The sequence below is a fragment of the Sminthopsis crassicaudata genome, chromosome 3, assembly GCF_048593235.1.
Source record: "Sminthopsis crassicaudata isolate SCR6 chromosome 3, ASM4859323v1, whole genome shotgun sequence".
NCBI lineage: Eukaryota > Metazoa > Chordata > Mammalia > Dasyuromorphia > Dasyuridae > Sminthopsis > Sminthopsis crassicaudata.
The window spans coordinates 54,081,931-54,105,421 of record NC_133619.1 but is presented as its reverse complement, the minus strand read 5'-3'; the positions used below and the strand labels follow the sequence as shown (position 1 = coordinate 54,105,421).

The 23,491-nt window shown below is 34.4% G+C and overlaps 1 protein-coding gene across 2 annotated transcripts in view; it reads left to right on the top strand.

The window, feature by feature from the left end:
• Positions 1-23,491, top strand: part of COL4A3 (collagen type IV alpha 3 chain) — a 147,998-nt gene that overhangs the window by 107,818 nt on the left and 16,689 nt on the right. For both annotated transcript variants that reach the window (XM_074298568.1, XM_074298569.1), the window contains exons 34-43: positions 1,123-1,257; positions 3,646-3,744; positions 4,915-5,004; positions 5,348-5,487; positions 8,524-8,650; positions 12,601-12,681; positions 13,237-13,335; positions 16,197-16,244; positions 16,991-17,176; positions 18,613-18,743. In XM_074298568.1, coding sequence (XP_074154669.1) covers positions 1,123-1,257; positions 3,646-3,744; positions 4,915-5,004; positions 5,348-5,487; positions 8,524-8,650; positions 12,601-12,681; positions 13,237-13,335; positions 16,197-16,244; positions 16,991-17,176; positions 18,613-18,743 — 1,136 coding nt within the window. The remainder of the gene's footprint in view (positions 1-1,122; positions 1,258-3,645; positions 3,745-4,914; positions 5,005-5,347; positions 5,488-8,523; positions 8,651-12,600; positions 12,682-13,236; positions 13,336-16,196; positions 16,245-16,990; positions 17,177-18,612; positions 18,744-23,491) is intronic.

The window sequence follows — 23,491 nt, the reverse complement described above, 5'->3', positions numbered from 1 at the left end:
ACATTATATTTGTTTTTCGAAAGTTTTTTTTTTATTTTATATAATCAAAATTGTGTATTTTATCTTATGTGATCTTGCACAGCTACAATTTTTTTTGGTCATGAACTCTTCCCCTATCAATAATTTAATTTGTTTATATGATTCTTTATACCTAATTCATGTATCTACTGGCAGTTATCTTGGTGTCTTGTATACCAACTCACCTTTTACAGTTATATATACCTTAACCAATGCAGATATTTCTACAATACTGTGTATATATGAGAGCCATCTTGTCTTAAAAAAGAGCATTCAATATTATTGTTCTATAAGAAATGACCAACAGAATGGTTTCAGAAAGGCCTGGAGAGACTTACACGAACTGATGCTGAGTGAAATGAGCAGAACCAAGGGATCATTATATACTTCAACAACAATACTATATGATGATCAATTCTGATAGAAGTGGCTCTCTCCAACAATGAGATGAACCAAATCAGTTCCAATAGAGCAGTAATGAACTGAACCAGCTACACCCAGAGAAAGAACTCTGGGAGATGACTATGAACCACTACATAGAATTCCCAGTCCCTCTAATTTTGTCTGCCTGCATTTTTTATTTCCTTCACAGACTAATTGTACAGTATTTCCAAGTCCGATTCTTTTTGTACAGCAAAACAACTGTTTGGACATGTATACATATATTGTATTTAACTTATACTTTAACATATTTAACATTTATTGGTCAACCGGGGGGGGGGGGAATTAGAACAAAAGGTTTGGCAATTATCGATGTTGTAAAATTACCCATGCATATATCTGATAAATAATAACTATTAAAAAAAAAAAAAGAGCATTCAAGACAGCTTTTGCTCTACCGAGTCAAATAAAAAGTAAAAAAGTAAAGTAAAAAAAAAAAAAAAACAGATTAAGATGTTACATCCTTTACATCTCCAAATTAATTGTGATACTATCCATATCTTCATATATAATTCTTACGAAGATTTTATAATGATAATCATGTAGATATATGAGCTAGTAGTTGCAGATAACTTTCAGTTGCCTTTTATTTAGGGTAAAATACTCGTCTGAATATTTTCCAAGATTTTGTAACAAGACCAAAGTTATTGATGCTCTTTTTAGGTAACTTGGGAATTCCAGGAAGAAAGGGACAAAAAGGACTTCCTGGAACACAAGGGGAAAGAGGTAATAAAGGAAATCGAGGACCATCAATGATATCAGCTGATATAGGAGAGAAAGGTGAACCAGGACCAGAAGGTAAAGGGAGAGTTCTTTCATCTAAAACATCTTTTATAGCTAAATGTGTGTTTCTATGCATTTGTAGCATCACCAGGATAATATTATATATTTTTTAAAAAGTAGGTTTCTCTAAAACTTTTTTGGTGAGGAAATGTTATACACTCAGAAAGTAGTTTGCAATTAAAAGCTTTTTTTAATATTCCAGACAATCCTGAAGATCACTGAGACTGGATTCCATTCTATATAATTTTTTTCTGTGACAGATACTATGTACATATTGTAATTTTAAAAAGTTATGCACAATCACTACATACACTTAGCAATTAGCTAATATGCCTCTTAGCCTAGAATTCACATCTGTTCAATTTGGAATTTTAATATTTTTTATTTAGTCCATCTTAGAATAAAAGAGAGGTGAAAAAATGATTGACTCAAGGCCTAATTTTTTTGCCAAACTTTAATCAAGTGTACCAGAAAACCAGAAACCCAAAGCAAAATATTATACATAAATTAAATGTAAAAGCAATATGAGGTTTTTTTCCCTTTACTATCCTCAAGCGTCCTTCTGACCCTGAAAGAGATCCCTTCACCACTGCAGTCCCTTCCTTTGATTGATCTGTTCCTCTCAGACAGCAATTTGGAGAAAGGCCAAGGCCAGATATAATTATTACTTATGGATTTTTTTTCCTCCATCCTTTCCTCACCATCCAGGTTTTTCCTTTTTTAAAAAAGTGTTTCCTTTTTTGTCTTCACTACAAGAAATTGTACATTCCTCAGGGGCAGAAAGTATTTGTCTTTTTGTTTATGTTTGTATTTCCATCAGTTAGCATAATATCTGATACATAATAAGGACTTAATAAAGGCTTGTTGTGTTTTCTCTTGATTTGAGCAGGAATAAAAAGCTCATTGATAATTATGGTCTCTAAGAAGTAAAGATCTAACAAAATTTCTTTTACTTTTTGAAAAACTGTCATCCTCTTGTTAAAACACAAGAATGAATTTAGAAAAAGTATCCATATTCATTATAAAAGAAAGTAAAGAACAGAGGTCTTTTTAGGAACCTCTCATATTTTCATTTTAACCCAGAAAGTTCATTATTTTCAGATTTACAAAATCCTGGGTTGTATTTCACGTTTTCCTGGAAAAGTAATTTCTTAGGAAATAATGCTATTATTTTGCCATATTTTTAAAATCTGCTATTATAACTATTTTAAGTAACATTGCAAAATGCAATTACTGACACACACTTAATTACAAAAACAAGATCTAATGTGTTTTAAACTGATTTATTCAAGTAACAGCTTTGATTAACTCTGCTTTAGAAGACAAACTTACTACTGTCATAGATTATTTGTGTAATTTTGTTAGCATTTAATAAGACTTATTACAGGATATCACAATGCCATTTCCATTGCTACCTAAGCTATATTTTAAGCTAACATTTAGGCTCCCAGAACTATACATATAGGAATAAGGAAATAATTTGATGTCTCATTGAATTCAATTCTTTTGGTTATATTTCTGTCAGAATTTTAATATATAAGTATATTTGTTATTTCTCTAAAATCTTGAAGAAATAAGAATATAATATGCCAGTTTGATAGATTTTTAAAATTTAGAATTTCTATATATTATAGATTCATCGAGGCTTATGACATAAAAATAACTCTACATGCATGTACATATCAGTAAATGTTTCTGACTGGTATTTTATAGTATTTATTTTTAAATGTTATTTTATTGGGAAGTTTCATTTGTTTCCTACTCAAAGAACAATTATTCAGCAAATACTATGTGCTAAGCATTATGAGAGATGTGAACAAATATAAGACCCTGATTTGACCCTAAGGTCTTCAATATAACTGGTAATACTGGATGAGCACATGGTCACATTGGTTCTGATGATCTTTGTGAGGATGGAAGAATGAAGTTCATATAAAATTAAGAAAGAAAGGCAGAAGTAAGAAAAGAGGCATGTGCTCATGGGACAGAAAATCAGAACTGATGGAATGGGAAAAAGTGAAAAAAAGAAAAGTAAGAGTAAAATATAAAATGGCAGCCAGTTTCTTGGTAGAAAAAAAAAGTGAATGTATCTTATACGCCTCCTGTTTTAAGTTTATAGGGTCAGAATCATTAACAATTATGGGTTTCAATTTTAAGGCTTCTAATCTCTGGGTTACTGGCACATGAAGATGGAGTCTACTATATAAGGGGGATACAATTATGTTAGTTAAAACTGAAATACAGAGAATGGATGAAAGTAATTTCAGAAAAGAAAGCTTGGGTGACTCAGTCATGGACATACTAGTAATGAGCAGAACTGTTACATTAATTTAAAGCAGAATGGCTATGAACCTGAAGAAAACCCTATCTTTCATTTTCTAATACCTCACATTTTTGCCCCAGGCTCTTTGGGAGGCCTTGGCCAGAAAGGAGAGAGAGGCACTCCAGGTGTACCAGGATCACAAGGCCATGATGGAATGCCTGGAAGGCCAGGGCTACCAGGTATATTGATTAGCTTACAGCAACAGTGTATTTTAGAGTTTCTTCCTAGGACTTAGATCTGCATCAAAGTCTGTTAGACCATTTTGGTGTGAACACATTTTCTTATAGCAAGGCATTTGTTTGTGAACTTTTTTAAAAAAAAATATTTTGATAGCTGTTCAATTCCTTTGCAATCCTATGTATTTATGTCTATGTATTTAAAAAATTATTCTGAGGAATCCATAAGCTTCACAACATTGTCAAAAGAGAATGCAGCATACATACACACACCCCTATTAGGGAAATTTACTTTAGACACTTCAATCTCTTCAAGAGCTATTATAACGAAATCTGCCCCCGAAGATGCTATAGTTGAAAATAAAAGGGAAGAAATTGAGCACATCAGCAAGTCAGATTCTAAATTAACCTCACAGGGAAATTTTTGAAATACTCTATGTTGAGCCCAAAATATGTATAGAAATGTGGAGAATTAGAATTGGAGAAATAGAAAATACTGTAGTTTTAAACTTCCAGAAAGACTTGTGCTACTTACTCAAAATTTCTCATTTAAAATGAATGAAATGGGTTACAAATATTTTTTGTATTTTCATAGGACTGTTCAATCCCCTCCCCACCACAATTATTTGAAGTTTTATCAGATTTATCGTTTGATTAAAGTTTAAAAAAAAAAAAAAAAGCATGCACACTAAGTTTTACAAAAGTTAAGGGTAGTTTCCTACTTCCTGTAAAATAAATAGCAACATGTGCTCTTATTTACTATGATACTGTTGTATGACAAAACTCTATATTTTGCTTGAAAACATCAAAAGAGTGGCAGATCATGGTGGCAGATGTACATGGTGGCAGAAAGTCTTCAGTTCCAGAGTTATTCTATTTTGGCCACTGAGAAAGATATAGCTGTAGAGGGACATTTCCTTATCTACCTCCATTGGCTAGGGCTTCTTAAACTTTTTCCACTTGCCACCCCTTTTATGCAACCCTGGGCATATAGGTATGTAGAATATATAAACAAATAAAACATTTATGAATAACAAATCATAATTTCACAACCCCCACATTCATTTATGTAACACTCTATAGAGTCGAGTCACCACCCCCAGTTTAAGAAGCTTTGCTTTATTAGACAATGATGTGAATTTTCTAGAGAATGAATATTTACTTTCAATTAAGGACTCAGAGGAGATCCTGGCACCATGGGTCACCCTGGGGAACCAGGACCACCTGGAGGACCTGGAAGCATGGGGTACATGGGAATGCCAGGTGAGTCATAAATCCATATGATGAGCCCCCTGGGTCCCTCAAAGTATGATGGATCAGAAATCTCACTGAATTTCATTTCATCTGAAAGTCATCTTGAAGCTAACTGTATCTTCAGTCAGGGACAACAATTCAAATATACATCAAAACAAAAATAATTAAAGGATGAATAATTGATATTTATTAATTCTAGACAACATTCATTGTATTGCTACATTATATTAGTCCCAGAATTCAGGAGCATTAGAATTTTGGGGGATGAATTAGCTATTCCCAAGTCTGGAATGGAGTTAGTAAGTAGCCCATTGTTCATGGATGCCATCTGAAATGTGTTTCTTTGCTTAAGGTCCAAAGGGAAAAAAAGGAACTGTAGGTCACACAGGTGAAACTGGCAGACCAGGCCTTCCTGGTATTCAGGGCATGAAGGGAGAGAAAGGAGAACCAGGCTATGTAAGGGATGCACGGCCGGGACCTCCAGGGCCAAAGGTATGGACACTCAGCCTATGGGCAGAATGACGGTTTATATGTTTTTAATACTGGTTGATTAAAGAATTCCAACTTTCAATCTCAGGCAGTTGAAACTGAAATAAGTACATCTTTTCCACTGTTTCCAGTGTCTTATTCAGATGAAAAAGAACAAAGTGCTTGCTTAGCCAAGGGAGATGTTATGGCTTCTTAATTTGGTAGTTAATGAGGTTTTTAATGAGCTTTTGGTTCTAGCTCCACAAATTAGGCTGTCTGCAATAGCTATCACACAACTGTGATTCTCTATGCCATTCATTTTGTAGTTTCAGCACTCCTGGGTACTAAACGGTCCCTGCAATGTGAGTGAGGGCAAGTCTCTTCTACAAAGTTAGCATAGAATTACTTGCTTAATTGCCTTTTACTTAAAAAAAGGTTGATTAAAATAGCTAAATTTAGGCAACTTCAAAACAACCATCAGATAAGAAACAAACAAAATCTCTTTTTTATTATTATAGCTTTTTATTTACATGATATATGCATGGGTAATTTTACAGCATTAAGAATTGCAAAAGCTTTTGTTCCAACTTTTCCCCTCCTTCCCTCCACTCCCTCCCTCAGATGGCAGATTGACCGATACATGTTAAATATGTTAAAGTATAAGTTAAATACAATATATGTATACATGTCCAAACAATTATTTTGCTGCACAAAAAGGATCAGACTTTGAAATAGTGTACAATTAGCTTGTGAAGGAAATCCAAAATGCAGGCAGACAAAATTAGAGGGATTGGGAATTCTATGTAATGGTTCATCGTCATCTCCCAGAGTTCTTTTGCTGGGGGTAGCTGGTTCAATTCATTACTGCTCTATTGGTGGCCATGTCCATCAGAATTGATCATCTTATAGTATTGGAAACAAACAAAATCTTTAAGATATGAACATGAATTTGTCTTAGCTGATTTGGGACTTGTACCGTTTTTTTGCTCCTCTTTGCAATTCATCTTTCAAACTGGATCTCAAAAATTTTCTCCCTGATTCTGGTATTATTCCTAGATTTCAACGTTTCAGAAGATAAATTCCATCACATACACATACTTCCCCTCCACACCAAAACCTTAACTTACATTTTATGGAATTTGAATATTAATAACTAACATTTATACTATACTTTAAAATTTACAAAGTAATTTCTGTCTGCCATTTGATTTTCTCTCTTATTTCTCTTTTATCCATTAGGATAACATCTCTTATGTAGTCATATTTTCTAGCTCTCCTCTGTTTTTAATTTCTGAAATACTACAACAGCAAAGTTAGGATTAAGAATGGGGGAAAGACTAGCATAGAAACATAGGATCACAAATCTAGAGGGGACTTTCGAAAGTATAAGCCTTTCTTTTTTTTTCCTGTTGCAATTGAGGCTAAATGATTTGCCCAGGGTCACACAGCTAGGAAATATTAAGTGTTTGAAGTCAAATTTGAACTCAGGTCTTCCTGACTTCAGGGCTGGTGCTCTATCCACTGCACAGTCCAGCTGCCCATCCGTCTTCAGTTTATAGATAAGAAAACTGAAGTCTGGGGAGAATAAATGACTTACTTGTTCAAAAGGCAGAATCTCAGCTGAAATATTCTGACTCCTAGCTTAAAGGTCTTTCCATTACTCTTCATTTCATGTCATTTCTTTCCTGGAATTTTACAATCAAATCTCTACCTTTCACCGATCAGAGTTTTTACATGTAGAATTTTAGGAGAAGAGTGGATCAAAACTCAAGACACAGATATCATTTTACTTACTTTGTATATGACATTAATAGCTTTTACTAGCTACTTAGAAAACTATTTTTAAAGATAAGAGTATTAAAACTCAAAATTCCTTCAACATTTCAAAAGATCTGAGATCAATGATATAGGAACTCTTTCAATGAAATCAATCAGTAAGTATTTATTAAGTACCTGCTCTATGTTGGTCACTGTGTTAGATGCTGATGATAGAGACAAAAATGGAAAAGTCTGTTCCCTCAAACAGCTTACATCCTATTGGAGGCGGGGAGATATACATAAAATAGATATTTAAGGAAGACATTAAGCAGCTTGGTGATGAGGAAAAAAATTCATGAAGAAGGTGGTCAATGAACTGAATTAGGAAGGAAACTAGGGAATCTGTGAGGGGGAGATGAGAGAGAGCATTCCAGGGACAGACATCCTGGACCAACAGGAGATGGAATGCCATATGTAAAGGCCAAAGGGATGCATGAAGGGAAGCAATGTATGATAATCCTAGAGAGGTAGGCTGGAACCAGCGGTGATGGGCTTTAACACCCCACAGAGGAGCTGGCATTTGCTCCTAAATATAACTAGAAGCCATCAAACACAGGTCACAACCTGCCCAGTTACATAGTGGAGAAAGTTTCCATAATGATAAAATTACAGTATGGACTTTAAAAAATACAGCATTAGTGTGACATGGCAATTCAGCATCATAGATGAAGCCAGTTCCATATACTTGAATTATATCCTTACTCAGCCTCATTGGGATAGAAAATAGAATCTTAATGGACCATAAAGATGGAAAACAAAAGCATATTTCTTAGGTCTAGAAAGCATCCACTGATTTAAATTGATTTATGGGCTAAGAATGAGGAACTTATAAAACTGATACAATACAATAAGCTTTTTCCCTGAAGCTAAAGTTCCTGTGAAATGTTAAAATACTAAATATATTTATCTATATCTAGTACAGCTACTATTTGAAATATCCAAAACTAATTTATAAAAGAAATGTATGTCTACTTATTAACTTGAAGAAATACTTATTTTCAATATAGTTTAGCATTTAAATTTAATTATGTTTTATACTTTAACATATTTAACATGCATTGGTCTGCCTGCCATCTGGGGGAGGGGGTGGTGGGAAGGAGGGGAAAAATTGGAACAAAAGGTTTTGCAAGGGTCAATGCTGAAAAAATTACCCATGCATATGTCTTGTAAATAAAAAGCTATAATAATAATAAAAAATTTAATTGTTTGCCCCACTTAAATATTTAATAATTTGATTTTTAGGGAGAACCGGGACCCCCAGGATCCTTAGGCAAGAAAGGAGGAAGAGGGTCACCAGGTCTACCAGGTCCAATAGGACCTGCTGGAGCTGAAGGAAACCAGGGAAGTTCTGGAAATCGTGGCCCTCCAGGTAACAATAAATAAAATTCTCTCTGTTCTCTATGTATATCTTTGGATGATTTTCAGAAAGCTTCATACTCAATAAAGAGTTAATCAATTACATTCTTTCCTCTAAAATTAGGACCTAAAATTGAATTCTCTTTCTCTTACATATTTTCAAATTGCATTCATTTCATTGATTTTTGTCTCTCTATAACTGGTTGTTATCCCAGTGCCTGACACATAATAGGCACTTAATAAATTGAAATGGGTTGAATATGATGAAATTATCAGGCTTTAAGGTACTGAAGAAGAAAGGAAATGTCCAAGAAAAGTGTTATCAAATTGATTAGCCTGTGAGGTGCATAAAATTTCTGAAGTGGCATCTGAAATTACAGCAACTGCACATGGAGCAGGTGGAAAGTGTCCATGAGACAAACTCCCATTCACTGTGTCATTCCCTGACATCATGCCCTTGCTTGGTACTTTGGGGACCTGTTCCATACTGATTCCCTCCTACTGTTTTCATCCTTATTTCTTAACTCCTTCCTAACTCTCTGGATCCATTTAGCAACAAGTGAGTTACTTGTTTTTTCTCCAGTATTTTGAACATGTATTTGATTCAGTGCCTGGAACAAGTCTTCTTATCCACAATATGTTCTCTACCTCTAAGTTTGCTAGTTGCCTTTACTCATAATCAGTGAGGTGACATAAGGGTTTAATTCAAAAACACCTCAGCATGAATTCTGCCATACACATTTACTAGTGTTACCCTGGTGATAATAATTATCTACCTTAAAAAGTTATTGTGAGGGTCAAATGAGGCAAATTTAGAACAATGTTAACTATTTTGTTGTAACAATATAATAAGCCACTGCCTGCAACTCTGTCAAGGATAGAGAATATTGCTATAGAATAATCAATTTAAAAACTGGAAGTATATGGCTTACTGGCTTAGAGTCAGGAGGACCTGGAGTTCAGGACCACCACCCTTCCATGGTTTCAGAAATACTTGGCAAGACTTAAATGAAGTGAGCAGAACTAGGAGAACATTGTACAGAATAATAACAATATAATCAACTGCAAAAGACTTACCTACTCCTGATCAATACAATGATTTAAAACAATTCTGAAAAACTCATGATGAAAAATGTTATCTACCTCTAGTGAGAGAGCTGATAAAATCTGAGTGCAGACCAAAGCATATTTTTTCACTTTGTTTTTCTTCCTTTTCTTTTTGCAACATAGTTTATATGGAAACATGTTTTGTTTAACTTCACATTGCTTACCTTTTCAGTGGAAGAGGAACAGAAGGAAAGAAGAGAATTAGAAACTCAATTTTTTAAAAATTAACATTAAAAGTAAATAATAAATATGGTTTTTAAATATGAAAAAGACCCCGCCCCCAAACTAATATAAAATGCTCATCACCATTGTATTTCCTGGAAAACCTTTGGATAGAGGGTATCAGACCTGTTTGTCTACTTGAAGTCTAGATACCTATACCTTCTCATAAACTGGCAGAGTGAGCAACAGGCTTATAATTTGCCAGCTAATATAAATTTTCTTAGTAAGCACCCAATCTATGTTCTACCACATAAAATGAATCTGCTTCAAGCCCAAACTATATCTATAGAATCCTTGTCAATCAAGCAAGGAGGCAGGAAACAGGCTAGCAACAAACATTTATTAAGCCCTTACTATGTATAGAAAGACAGTATACTACATGCTGGGAAAAGGAAAAATAGCTTCTGCTTTTAAGGAGCTACCATTCTAATGGAGAAAGTCAAAACACAAAAGGAAGCCTAAAAAATTCTGTCCAAGGACAGAAACCAGGCCCTTGAGTTGAGGGGAGGAAATACTTTCTGGAAAAGGAAACCCATTTCTCAGAGTTGTTGATGAGAGAAAGCAGGAATTGCAGAGTGATAAGCTATTGTTTCTATAAAAGGATGCTATCCCTCCCATAAACAGATGTTGTTTCAGATAATAATGTCTAACATTGCTATTTCTACATTTTCTTTGTCTCACCTGTCCTGAATTTGGGACTGATGTTTTATAATTATTGCTTATCCTTCTGGATTTATTTACCTGGCGAATTCCTGGGTTGACCTCCTCATAGCATCCTGCTGACATTCTTGAATTTTAGCTTAGGTCATACTCTTGCCCTTCCCAAGCAAGTTCTCCCATCTGTAACCTGTTGATTGACTCCAGTTGCTCATATACGTGAGTCCTTTCCTCGTAGGAAAAGGGATTATCACTGTCCAAATTGAGTAAACATAAAGGCACTATGAGATAGCTGCCTATGATATAGCTCTTGTAAGGATGTGTGTGTATATGTACTTGTGTGTGTTTAAGTTTCAGGTTTAACACTTAGCTTTGTTTATTGATAGCACAGAATTTTTATTTCAAATTTTAACTTTGTTTTTATATATAATATATGCATTATATAATACTATAATATGCATTATGTGTGTGTGTATACTCCTTATTGAAAAAAAAAAACAAATAAGGAATACAGGATCACATAGGAGAAAATACACTGGCTCTGAAGTCAGATGATCTGGGTTCAAATTCCACCTGTAGCACTCCATATGAAACTTTTGGCACATCATTAATTCCCTAGGCTCATATTCCTCATTTGTTAAATGAGATTGGAATAGATGGCCTCAAATACAAACAGGGATACATAAGAATCCCTGCAGGCTACATGTTGACTTTAGTTTAAATATAACATTGTCTTTTTTGTTGTATTTTTATTTATTTTGCTATGTATTTCCCAGTTGTATTTTAATCTAATTATTAATTTAATAATTTCCCAGTTAAATTTAAATTAATTTAAATTAATAATTTAATAATTTTAATGAGATGTGCTATGGTATGTTTGATACCATTGGCCTAAAAGATCTTCTTGTTATTAATAACTCAATTAGCTATGGGATATCAGTAGCTTGGAAATAAATTTCAAGGCCATATTCACATTGATACAACCTGACTCTCTTTCTCAAACATAAAAGAATTGAATTTTATAAAAAATAAAAACCATATCCCAACTGATAAATGATCAAAATATATGAAATATGCCCAAAGGGCTATAAAATCATGCATATCCTTCAACATAACAATACCACTACTAAGCATGAATCCCAAAAGAGATTTTTAAAAAAAGGAAAAAGAACTATATGTACAAAAATATTTATAACAACCTTCTTCTCAGGACAAAAAATTAAAAACTAAGGGAAGGCCTATCAATTGGGGAATGGCTGAATAAATTGTGGTATATGAAAATAATGGAATATGATGGAAAATGACAAGCAGAATGCTATCAGAAAAATCTTGAAAAATCTATGAACTCAAGCAAAGAAAAATGTACTGTGGACAAATAGCGATGTGAAATGATCAACTATGACTGACTTTGAAGTTCTTAGCAATATAATGGATTATGACTACTTTGAAGGACTTATGATGAAAAAATCTTGTCCATACCCAGAGAAAGAACTGATTGTGTCTGAATACAGATTGAAGCACCCTCTCACTCTTTCTCTCTCTCTCTTGCTCTCCTTGATTTTTTCCTTGAGGGTCTTTTTAAAGAAGTGGATATTTGTTTTCTTTCACAGCAATACTTTTATGGAAATGTTTTACATTATTTCACATGTGTTTTCTTAATAGGAACTGGGAATAAGAGATAATCTGGAACTCAAAGTTTTAAAAAGAAATGCAAAATGTTTTCAATGTAACTGGGGAAATATTAAAAATATATTAAAGAAAAAAATTAAAGCTACTGCATCCCCCAAAAAAGATACTACTTCAGTATTGAACACGAATCTAATGCCAATTGTAGGATGTAATTATGGATAATTGGGTAAGTGGGTAGGTGGATAAGGATTTGAGGTAAAGAGCATAGAGAGCTTGTCTCTGGTATTTTGATCTCTATTAAAATATCTGTAATATTTATTAAATCTTTCTAAATTATTCTATTTGTAGGAAACCCTGGACCTGCTGGTGATTTGGGATTTAAAGGATGCAAAGGTTTCCCTGGTCCTCCAGGAATAAAAGGGCCTCCAGGTTTCATTTTTATTTACTTTGTAATCTATCCTTAGAACTCTGCTATAAGATGACATAAGGTAGAAAATTTTAAGTACAAATGTGATCTTTTCTCCCCCTAAAGTCAGAATCTTTATACATCTATTTTTGGTTGTTCACTCTCCATCTCTGGTTTGGAATTTGGGAGATTGCTATCCATTATTCAGTATAACATTCAGAAAAAAAATGTACAGACACCTAAGTGAAATCCTTATCAGTTTAGAAATTCCAATATAAAGACTTTCATGGGAATATGCACTTATTTATAGTGATAATATATAATACATAATTAACATTCATACAGTCATGGTTCTGAATAATTGGAATTTTTTTTTGAGACAATCATGGATAAATGACTTGATCACATTTGAACTCGGGTCCTTTTGACTCAAGCTGGTGCTCTATCCACTGTATCACTTAACTGCAACTTGAATAATTAGTCTTAAAACCAAAAGAAAAAAATCTCGAATCATTCCATCCCTTTATGAGTAATAAGGAAATACATTTTCTTTTGGGTTGTTCTGTCTTTTTTTCTAGGTCTTCCAGGTGCCCCAGGACCTCCTGGACCAATGGGTGAAAAAGGTAAACAAGGTGGGGATGCGTTTCCTGGTCCAGCAGGAGAAAAAGGAGAACTAGGTATGACTTCCATGTTATCTAGAATCCACTTATTTCACTGTTGAAAAACTTCATTTTTGTTGTTAAATAATATCCACTTCCTAGAATATAAGCTCTTTGAGGGTATCGACCATTTCTCTCTTTTTTTGTTTTTTTTATTCTCAGCATCTAGCACAGTACTTGTCACATAGTGATTGCTTAGTCAAATGCTTGATGAAGTTAATACAATACTACCTAGAATTTACCTCATCAGTGAAATGGAAAATCAGAAAAATGACCTGGAGCTCTAGACATAGGGAAAGGCTCAAATTCAGAGGAATCCCAATAGCTACGGCCTCATATCTCACTCCAAGTCTCTCAGAAAAGTTGAGATTTTTCCATATGTGTCATGTATATAGAATGTAATTATAATTTCTGCAAAGAATGCATTCTCTAGGATCTTCATGGGGCTTCTGGGGGCAGTTAGATGTCTTGAGTGCCAGAGAATTTATGTTGTGAGGACTCTCCAGCCCATTAAGAGGGATAGAAGTATACTTCTTCAAATTGTTTAAATCTTACTGGAGAAAAAATAAGAGTCAGAGAAAACTGATCAAGATAAAATTCCTCAATGAACACAGTCTGACTGCTGAAATTGCCCATTCTGGGATCATCTTGTACATAGATATGAAAATACCAAAAGAAAGAGATGCATGAAGAAGACAGCTAGTTCTGTAGAGAGATCCAATCTACTTGGTGCTGTTCCAACAACTCAGAGCTTCTGGTCTGGGAAGCATTCTAAGGAGGTGATGGTGGGAAAACATTCTGCTTGGGATGCTGGCCTTTGTAAGAGCCCTGAAAGCAGAATTGGAGACATTTCACCATTTCCTTCTCCTGGATATTGGCTTTTGAGTCTAAGAAAAAAATAAGAATATTGTCTGCATCACACTCTCTTGAGAAGTTCTACAAACAGAGTATCTTTTCTAGATTATGAGATAGAAGAAATGGTGTTTTGTGACACAGGCAATAAATGCTAAATCTATACATTAATCAACTCCTTTTTAGGAGTGCTCTGGTCTCTATTTCCTTTATCTTCTATTCTTAAGAAAGAAAATTTTCTGAATGCTGACCCACTATTAGATGAGGCTGAAGAAACTGCAGAGCATGACTATGACCATAACACTTGCCTGAAGACTTCCCCCAGAGAACTTGACCCCAGTATATGCTACTTTCCCATATATTATGAGATACTTTACTCTGAGAGCAGTGAGAAATTCGTCTTATTTTGAAATTTTCAGGCAATGTACTTCATACTAGCATAAGATATTTTTTTCAGTAGTATTTTATTTTCTCAAATACATGCAAAGATAGTTTTCAAGTCACCTTTGCAAAATCTTGTGTTCCAAATTTTTCTCCTTCTTTCCCTTCCTGTCTGCCCCCTCCCCAAGACAGCAAACCATCTGATATAGGTTAAATGTGCAATTCGTCTAAATGTATTTCAACATTCCTCACTCTGTACAAGAAAAATCAGATCAAAAGGGAAAAAATCATGAGAAAGAAAATAAGCAAACAACAACAAAGTGAAAATACTATCCTCTGATCAATATTCAGTCTCCATAGTTTTCTCTCTGGATAGTATAAGATAATGATGGTCCATAATTAAGTAACAGAATGTGCTTAATAAATTATGTAAATTTAGAAAAGGTGAGAAATGCGAAAATTAACTTCTAAAAGCCATGGATGGAAAGAACAATGGCATACCCCCCCCCAAAAAAAAAAGTAAATAAGCATGACTCAAAATAGAGAACCATGGAAAGACAACCTAACCTATCCCTTAGTGGAGGTAGAAGGTTCACAGGTGTTATATGTTGAACATATTTTTTTGGATTTTCTTAATGTATACATCAGTTATGCTGATTTTTCCAAAAAACAAAACACTATTTTTCATGTGGATGGCTCTCAGGGAGGGGAAAGGGGAATCATCTAATACTATGATGGTATAAAAAACAAGATTATCTGTTAGGATTACTAAGTGAGAACTCGGGTTGTCTGGATAGTGACAAGGTGAGAATTCAGGTTGGACAATTACAAGGTGAGAACTCAAGTTGACTTGATGGAAGGAGCAGGCTCATTGGCTGAGGTGGTTCTTCCCAGAAGCCCTTGCATTATCCCACGCCCATTCTCTGGGAGAATAAAAGAGAGGACTCCCAGAGATAAAAAAAAGACTCTGCATTGCATCAGGCTTGACGGGGCTCTCTGCAGGAAGGGAAGTCACTTCTAAGGACAAGAGTTAACAGCAACTGCCTGGAGACAACGGTTCACTACAGGAAGAAGAATCTGTCTGAAAGATTTGAGTAGACACAGCAGATCTCTTCCCAGAGAGCGATCCGGCAGCTTCTGGAGACAACAGCACGCTACAATTATCAATGAAAATTTTTTTTGTAAAAGGCATGGAAAAAATTTCCTTGAACTAATGTAAAATGAAGTAAGCAGAATTAGGAAAAGCTTATAACCTAACATTAATATTATAAAAATGAACAATCTTGAAGACTTTTATAGATAGATTAAAAATGAAATTAATAGAACCAGGGAAACAATTTATACAATAAGAATAACATTGTAAAAAAACAGACAATTCATGCAAACTATGATTCTAGAGGACTAGTGGTGAGACATCCTATCCATTATAGAGATGGAATAAGCTTAGGATACAGAATGAGACATACATATTTTTATATATTGTGAGAATATTTTATTATTCATATTTTACAATAAAAATCCTCCCAAAAAAGGAAACAGAAAAATACCAATGTATTAGTTAGGTTTTCTTCTGAAGCAATAGTAAAATGAACCACATGGATATACAGGAGACTCATATTGCTAATATCTAAAAATTTTTCTCCCAGGTTTACTAGGAGCACTTCCAGGTCCAAGAGGCATCCCTGGTTTAGAAGGTAAGAAGTTCTCCTCACCTAAATATCATGTCTTATATTTTCAAAAAAAAATAGCCTCTAATTGCATATACCTGATAAAATTCTTGGAAGGTAGGGAAAATGGAAGAGGATTCTAGACCTATGATTTCATCAGTACAGAAACATCTGACTCATCCATTTATGAAGCATAAGATTGTGCCAAATGCCAGATAGGAGATTCAAAGATTAATAGAATAGGTTTCTTCCCCAAAATGGTGTGAACCATTGAAGAATTCTGAGGCTACAGTTACATTTTAGTCCACTGCTGCTCATTAACATAAAATCATCACCTAATCCAACCTCTTCATTTTAGTTAAGAAAAAATTGAAACCTAGAGAATGTCAGTAGTCTATACAAATTGGGAATAGCCCTAGTTCCATCTAGTATTTTATATGAAATATAATATAAATATATTACATATAAATAATACATATATGCATATATATATCTTATATTATATAAAATATAAAATATTACCATGAAAAGCCTAGCAATGTATCCTGGCTGATGGGTACCAAGTCCGTGCCTTGCAGCCACATCACTGCTTCATCCTTTCTTTCCCCTCCTGGTACAATACAAAAGTAGAATGCATGAATTGACTAACTGAATGTCTTCTTGACATTAGGTTAATTATAGTAGTTGTTTGTAGTTATTGATAGTAGGTGAAAATAATTTTATGCAGTTATAATAGAGCATTCTGAAAATCAATCAAAACTTCTTCTCTACAGGAGACAAAGGAAATGAAGGAAGTCCAGGTTTACCTGGCATGTATGGTGTAAAAGGTGTGATGGGAGATGTGGGACCAATAGGCCCCATTGGCATGACAGGCCCAGCAGGCCCACCAGGTTTTCCTGGTGCACTAATTCCAGGACAAAAAGGAAATCAAGGTCCTCCAGGCTTAGGAGGAATTCAAGGTAATTTTTTTTACTTCTAAACATTTGGGAAAGAAGGCAAAAAACATAGCTATTGTATCTAATGTTGAGATAATGGGTCTATCCAAGAGATTCTCATATGTTTTCATACTGAGGATAAAACCACATATACCACCCTAACTGAAATGTCTTTTAGCTACCCATTAGCTCCACAATATGGTTATATGCTATTTTATATGGTGATCTCAAGAGCTCCGATGAATTCAATAATCATTTCTACACCACTGATTGCCAAATCTACTTATTCAGCTCTTACCTTTCTGCTGATCTTCAGGCTCACCTGTCCAACAGACCTAATAGATATCAAACTGGATGTCATGTATTTATCTTAAACTCAACATATCCAAAAGGGAACTCATTATATCCCTCCAATTTTTCATATAAGGCCTAGGAGCCTGCTCTCTCCCAGTGCCAGTGCCTTACCTACACCATCACTAGTTTTACATCACCCAAACTCAGACAAATTCTCTAAATCACTTCTGCATAAAAAGGATGTGGAGATTTTAAAAATTAAACAACACTTTGTCCTCTAACTTACACATATCAATTCTTCGTATCAATTTGTTTTCAATATCTGGTCACATGATTTGCTAAATCTAATGGAAACCCGAAAATAAAAACATAGAAAACTAGAAATGTTTTCCTATCATTCCAACCAATGCATAGTGAATATTATCTTTTTCATACTATAAATGAATGGTCAATAATTATTTTTCATTAAAAACAGTCATCTATCATGTTTCATCACCAATATTGTAAAAAATGTGTAATCTGATTGTTTTAATTCCTATAAACAAAAAATTAGCTTGCAAAACAGTATTTAAATTGCACCTGATGGGCAGAAGAAAAAAGCTTGAATTAAAAAATGTAGCATATGTGCTATTAACTTTGACATTTTTGTCTCTGAAAATAAAAACTGAAAGCAATTTTTAAAAATAAAAAGTCCTAATACAATATAGTCCTCCTTCCATGCTTTATTTGGGCATGGAAGTGACCAGGTCCTTGAAGATGGAATCAATAGAGTACAAATGTTAGCAAACTCTAGGAACTAGAAAGGCTTTAGATATAGATTCTGCTAGAAACTATATATATATATTGTCTGATGACCAGAGAACTTTATCACCAGGTTAGACAAAAGGTGACATTTATTTTTTGGACACAACAAAATTTACAACTTCTTCTGTCATAAAGGGAGATTCCCATCTACAATGGTAAAGGGAGTATTCACAATGAAGAAATCACTATGAACTATGGAACATATAGATTTTCTATACTATAAGACCAATGGAGAGAGGGATTTGATATTAACCATCAACAGTGTTCTATAGGAAAAAATAAATTTAGCTTTTAAAGGGTCTAACTGATATCACTAAACAATATGACTTCTGGCAATACTGATAGACTATGTATAAATTTAGGAGATCCTGGTCCCCCAGGCCCACCTTGTGAATATACATTAGGAATAAAAGGAGAAAAAGGTTTTCCAGGGAACCAAGGTACAACTGGCCAACCAGGAATCATAGGAGACCCTGGACCCCCCGGGCATCTGGTAAGCTGAAAAAAATTTTTGGTTTTTGTTCTTTTTATAAATTGGACCCAAAAGTATTATAATCAACTGCTGAAGCAAGAAAATTTATGTCAGAACCATCTGTAGTTGCTGTTGAGCCTTATGCCATAGGAAAGGAATTTCTCAAACTGTTCATAGAATCAAAGAAAAGTTGGATTCATATCAAGCCATACTCACCATCTTTCCATAAAATCTATTGCCTCCTACTTTTCCCATCTCTATTAATTATACCAAGGTTCTCAGCATTACACAGAGTAAAAATCTCAAAATCATTTTTGACTCTCTCTTTCCACTCACCCCATTCAGTTATCAAAGACTATCAGTTCTATGTCCTAAAAATCCCTTAACCATTTTCACTACCAGCACCCTAGTTTAGACCTTCTCTTAAGGGAAGGGAAGGGGAAGGAATAGGCATTTATTGAGTGCCAACTATGTGCCAGACCCTGCTTAGTGCTTTACAAGTATTATCTCATTTGATCCTCACAACAACTGCAACTCATTAGAGTTCATTATCATTCTCCAAAAAATCATCCCCTCTTCCAAATTTCCCTATTACTGTTGAAGGCTTACCATCCTCCTCATCTTTAGCTATTATCCTTGACTTCTTAGTCTCTTCCACTCCCATATCCAATCCATTGCCAAGCACTATCAATCCCACCTTGAATATGTCCCCGTCTCTTCTCTGACCACCTTGGTACGAGCCCTCCTCACCTTACACCTTGACTAATGTGATTGTTGTTAGTTGTTCTTTCTGCTCTCAAGTCTCTCCTCATTCTAATCCATTCTCTATCCATCTGTCATAGTGATCTTCCTAAAGGACATGTCTAACCATGCAAGCCAGACTCTAACTGCAATACATTCCAGTAATTCTCCATCACCTCCAAAACCAAATATAAAATCCTCTGTTTGGTGTTTAAAACAATTTGGCCCTCCTCTCAAGTTCCCATCTTCTTCCACCTTCTATGTACAAAAGGCTCTCCCTTTTCATTCACCCTCCTGGCTTTTCAGGCTTCCTTCAAGTCCCAGCTAAAAATCCCACCTTCTAAGAGAAGTCTTTATCTTCTTATCAATACTAACCCCTCCATGTTTGGATAGACAGTGTGGTACAGTGAAAAGAGTCCCATACCTGGACCCATGAAAAACATAAGTTCAAATGCTTCCTCTCACACTTCCTAAATATATGACTTCAAGGTATTTTTGCTCTGATTATTTCCTGTTTATACTGCACATTTCTCATTTGTATGTTGTCTCTTTCATTAGATTAGAGATGCCTTTTACCTTTTTATGTCCCCCTAGGACTTAGACAGTGTTTGGTACAGAGTAGGTGCCTAATAAGTGTTTCCTGACTAACAGTATTCCTTTTCAGAGATTCTATAATCATTCTGCCAAACTGAACTATTTGATATTCTCTGAACTGGCCTTGTTCTTTTCCAGAGTTTCATTTGATCTTCACTCCTTTATAACTGACATATATACCCCCCATTCCCAACTATTTCTGCCTGTTATTCATCCTTTAAGGCCCCCAAACCTATCCTATTTCCTCCTTAAAGCTTTCCCTGAACACCTAAATTTTAAAAATACCTCTTTGGTTTTCTCATAGTACTTTGGAAATTTTCCAAGCATTTTATTTCATGATACCTTATGTTTGTGTATAATAATTTTATTTATAATATATGATAACATGATCTAATATATTATATATATAATGTTCAATTGTGAGACATGAGAGACACTGGCTGCCCAGCATAGCATGCCCATATCAAAGAAGGTTATGAGCTATATAAGCAAAGTATAATTGCAGTAGCTTAAAAGAAACAAGAGATGCATGAATTTAGAAACATCTCCGCTCCAAATGTTGCATATGGGCCATCAGTATGAACTGAGGCAGTGCCTCCCGGGCTCATATTGGTCTGATCAGCCAGTCAGACTCCAACATAGTGATGACATTTTGGACCTCTTCAAGTACAAAGGACAATAACCAACCATATTTGTGTCTGTGTCTTATCTCTCCTTTCATTCATGTTTCCCTAAAATATTTCACATCTTCTTCCTTTCAGATATCCTAAGAAGTAATCCTTTAATCCCTCAAAATTATACTGCCTCCAGTTCAAATTTCTTCCATGTCTATATATGGGATAATATAGTTGTTCTGCCCGAATTTTTTCAGGCTATCATTGCTACTTTCTTATACATATTCTGAATATTGTGATTACAGAGTCCAAAAGTAGTAGCTCTACTATCTTTGATGGAAGAAAGAGTTTGTTATGGAAATCATAGCAGATCTTTTCTGTTTTTCATTTGTGTGTTGTCTTTCTGCCAATATATTTAACTATCTTATGATCATTTGACTTTTGAGGGATCATCAAGCTTTCTAACACTTTTCTTCTTTAATCACTTACCAAAAAATAAGTACTTCATAAAATGTGTGTTGATTTGAAATGAAAACACCTTAAAGAGTATCTACTTTACACTATCATCATTTCCAGTTTTTAAAACTCAGTCCCTCATACATTACCCAATTAAACTTTGGAACAGTTCTAATTATTAGAAAGTTCTTCTTTATATTAAGCTAAAATCACTTGAGCAGCTGTGGAAGATAGAGAGAAATTTAATCCAGAGAGACCAATAAAAGGCTAAAACAAGAGTCCAAGTATGAAGTGATAAGGACTTGAACTAGAGTGGTAATTGTGTGAATAGAGCAGTAGAGGAAGAAATGACAAGATCTGACAAATTCCTGGAATGAGTGGTGTTGAGGAGAGCACAGATGTTGAAGACCTAAATAACAAGAATAGGTTCCTGCAAAAGTAATAAGGAAATAATAAAGAGGGTTTGGGATTAGGGGAAGACAATGAATCTATGTTGGACATATTGAATTTGAGATGCCTGGGGAGCATTCAAATGAAAATGTTCAATAAACAGTTAGTAGTGTGGGATTAGAGCTCAGAAGAGATGAGGGCTAGAAATGCAGATCTGAATAATCTAGAGATGGATCATTGAACCCATGAAAGCTGATGAAGTCACCAAGGGGAAGACAGAATAGAGAGAGAAAAGAAAGCTTAGGACAGTCTTAGGGAATACTTCTAGTGACTGTGACAGGAAAATCCAGCAAAGGTGACTTAGAAGGCAGAGAAGCCAGTGAAAAATGCCATAAAAACTCAGAGGAGAGTTAAAACAGGAAAGTAGTAAATAGTGTTCAATGCTACTGAAAGATTAAAAAGAATAAAGTCTGAGAGGAGCCATAATAGTACATTTCATCACATTGTCGTACATACAACTTATCAACAAATATATCATGAAAGATTTTGCCAAGTGCTCTATTGAAATAAAGATACACTGTTTTGTAAATCTCCTTTCCTACCACTAACTTAATAATCTTATCACAAAGAAAGGGAAATTCGTTTTTATTCATTTATTCAACAAACTTCAAGTGCCTAACATTATGCTAAATGTTAGAGGAGAAGATTTAAAAAGATTAATGCAATGTGGTTCTTTCAGTCAAGAATTTTATAATTTAGTGAATATTTTTATAATCTAATACAAGAGGTAATCATCATAGTGAATTCATCTTGGCTCCTAGTTATCACTACTTCTTGGTTTTTTTTAGGAATTATTTAATCATCTATGCTGGAATTGTCAAGGACCAACATTAAAATCACTGCTCTGTAGTTTCCAGCATTTTCATGTTTAAAAATTAAGACATTTCCCAAGATCATAATAATCTGAAATGAAAGAGCTATATTTTGTAAGCTATATTTAGTTAAAATCTTTGATTTTATACAAGGTTGCCATGGTCCAAAGAGGTTAAATGTTTTGTAGCTCAAGTTGAGATTTGAATTTAGATTTTTCAGCTTCTTTCCACAATACCACTTTTGACTCTAGTCCTCTGGCATTTCTGTCATTTTTTTATGATCCTTCAAAGATTGCCTACAAGACTTTGTCATATCAAAAGTTAATTCCATCACCTGGAACATGTTATATGGGTCCTAAGCCCTGAACTCAATTAAATTTTTTGGTTGTGCAAGTTCTTGCTATTTCTTCATCAATCCAAATTCCAACAATTGCATTGTTTCCTAACCATGACTGATGTATCTTTTCAAACATAAAGATTATTCTCCTTAACCAAGAAAAGGCAAAATAGCATTGAGTAATTCTAAATCATCAATGTCCTGAGAAGATAGCATCTTCCTGGCTCAAATATAGCTTTAAAAAGCTTTTGAAATTATTGTCGATTGGCAGTTTTTTCCCAAATCTCATCTTCTCATTTCCAACCAGTAGCTTTTTCCCAGAAATAATTTTAGCTATATAATGAAAGAAATTGAATAATTGTTACTTTGATTTAAAGCCCCTTTGGGAACTTCTCTTCCAATCTAAGCAACTTGGCGATATAGTATCTATTAGAGTATTTATGACTGAGATTAATACATTCCAATGGTTTTCCAATGCCATTAGAATCAAATATAAATTTCTCTTTTTAGCTTTTAAAGCTAATTTTGCCCCAACTTATTTTCCATATTCATAATACATTATTATTATTCCTCCTATACTTTGAAATCCAGTGCAACTCTCCTATCTGATCCTCACAGAGGACACTCCATACTTTTTTCAGTAGTTATCCCCCTTTCCTAGTATTTACTCCATCTGCTCCTGTGCCCCATAGGAGCCCTTTCCTCCTTCAGGATACAGTTCAGTAATAAAACAAGTATATTAAAGCATCTATTATGTGCTAGGTG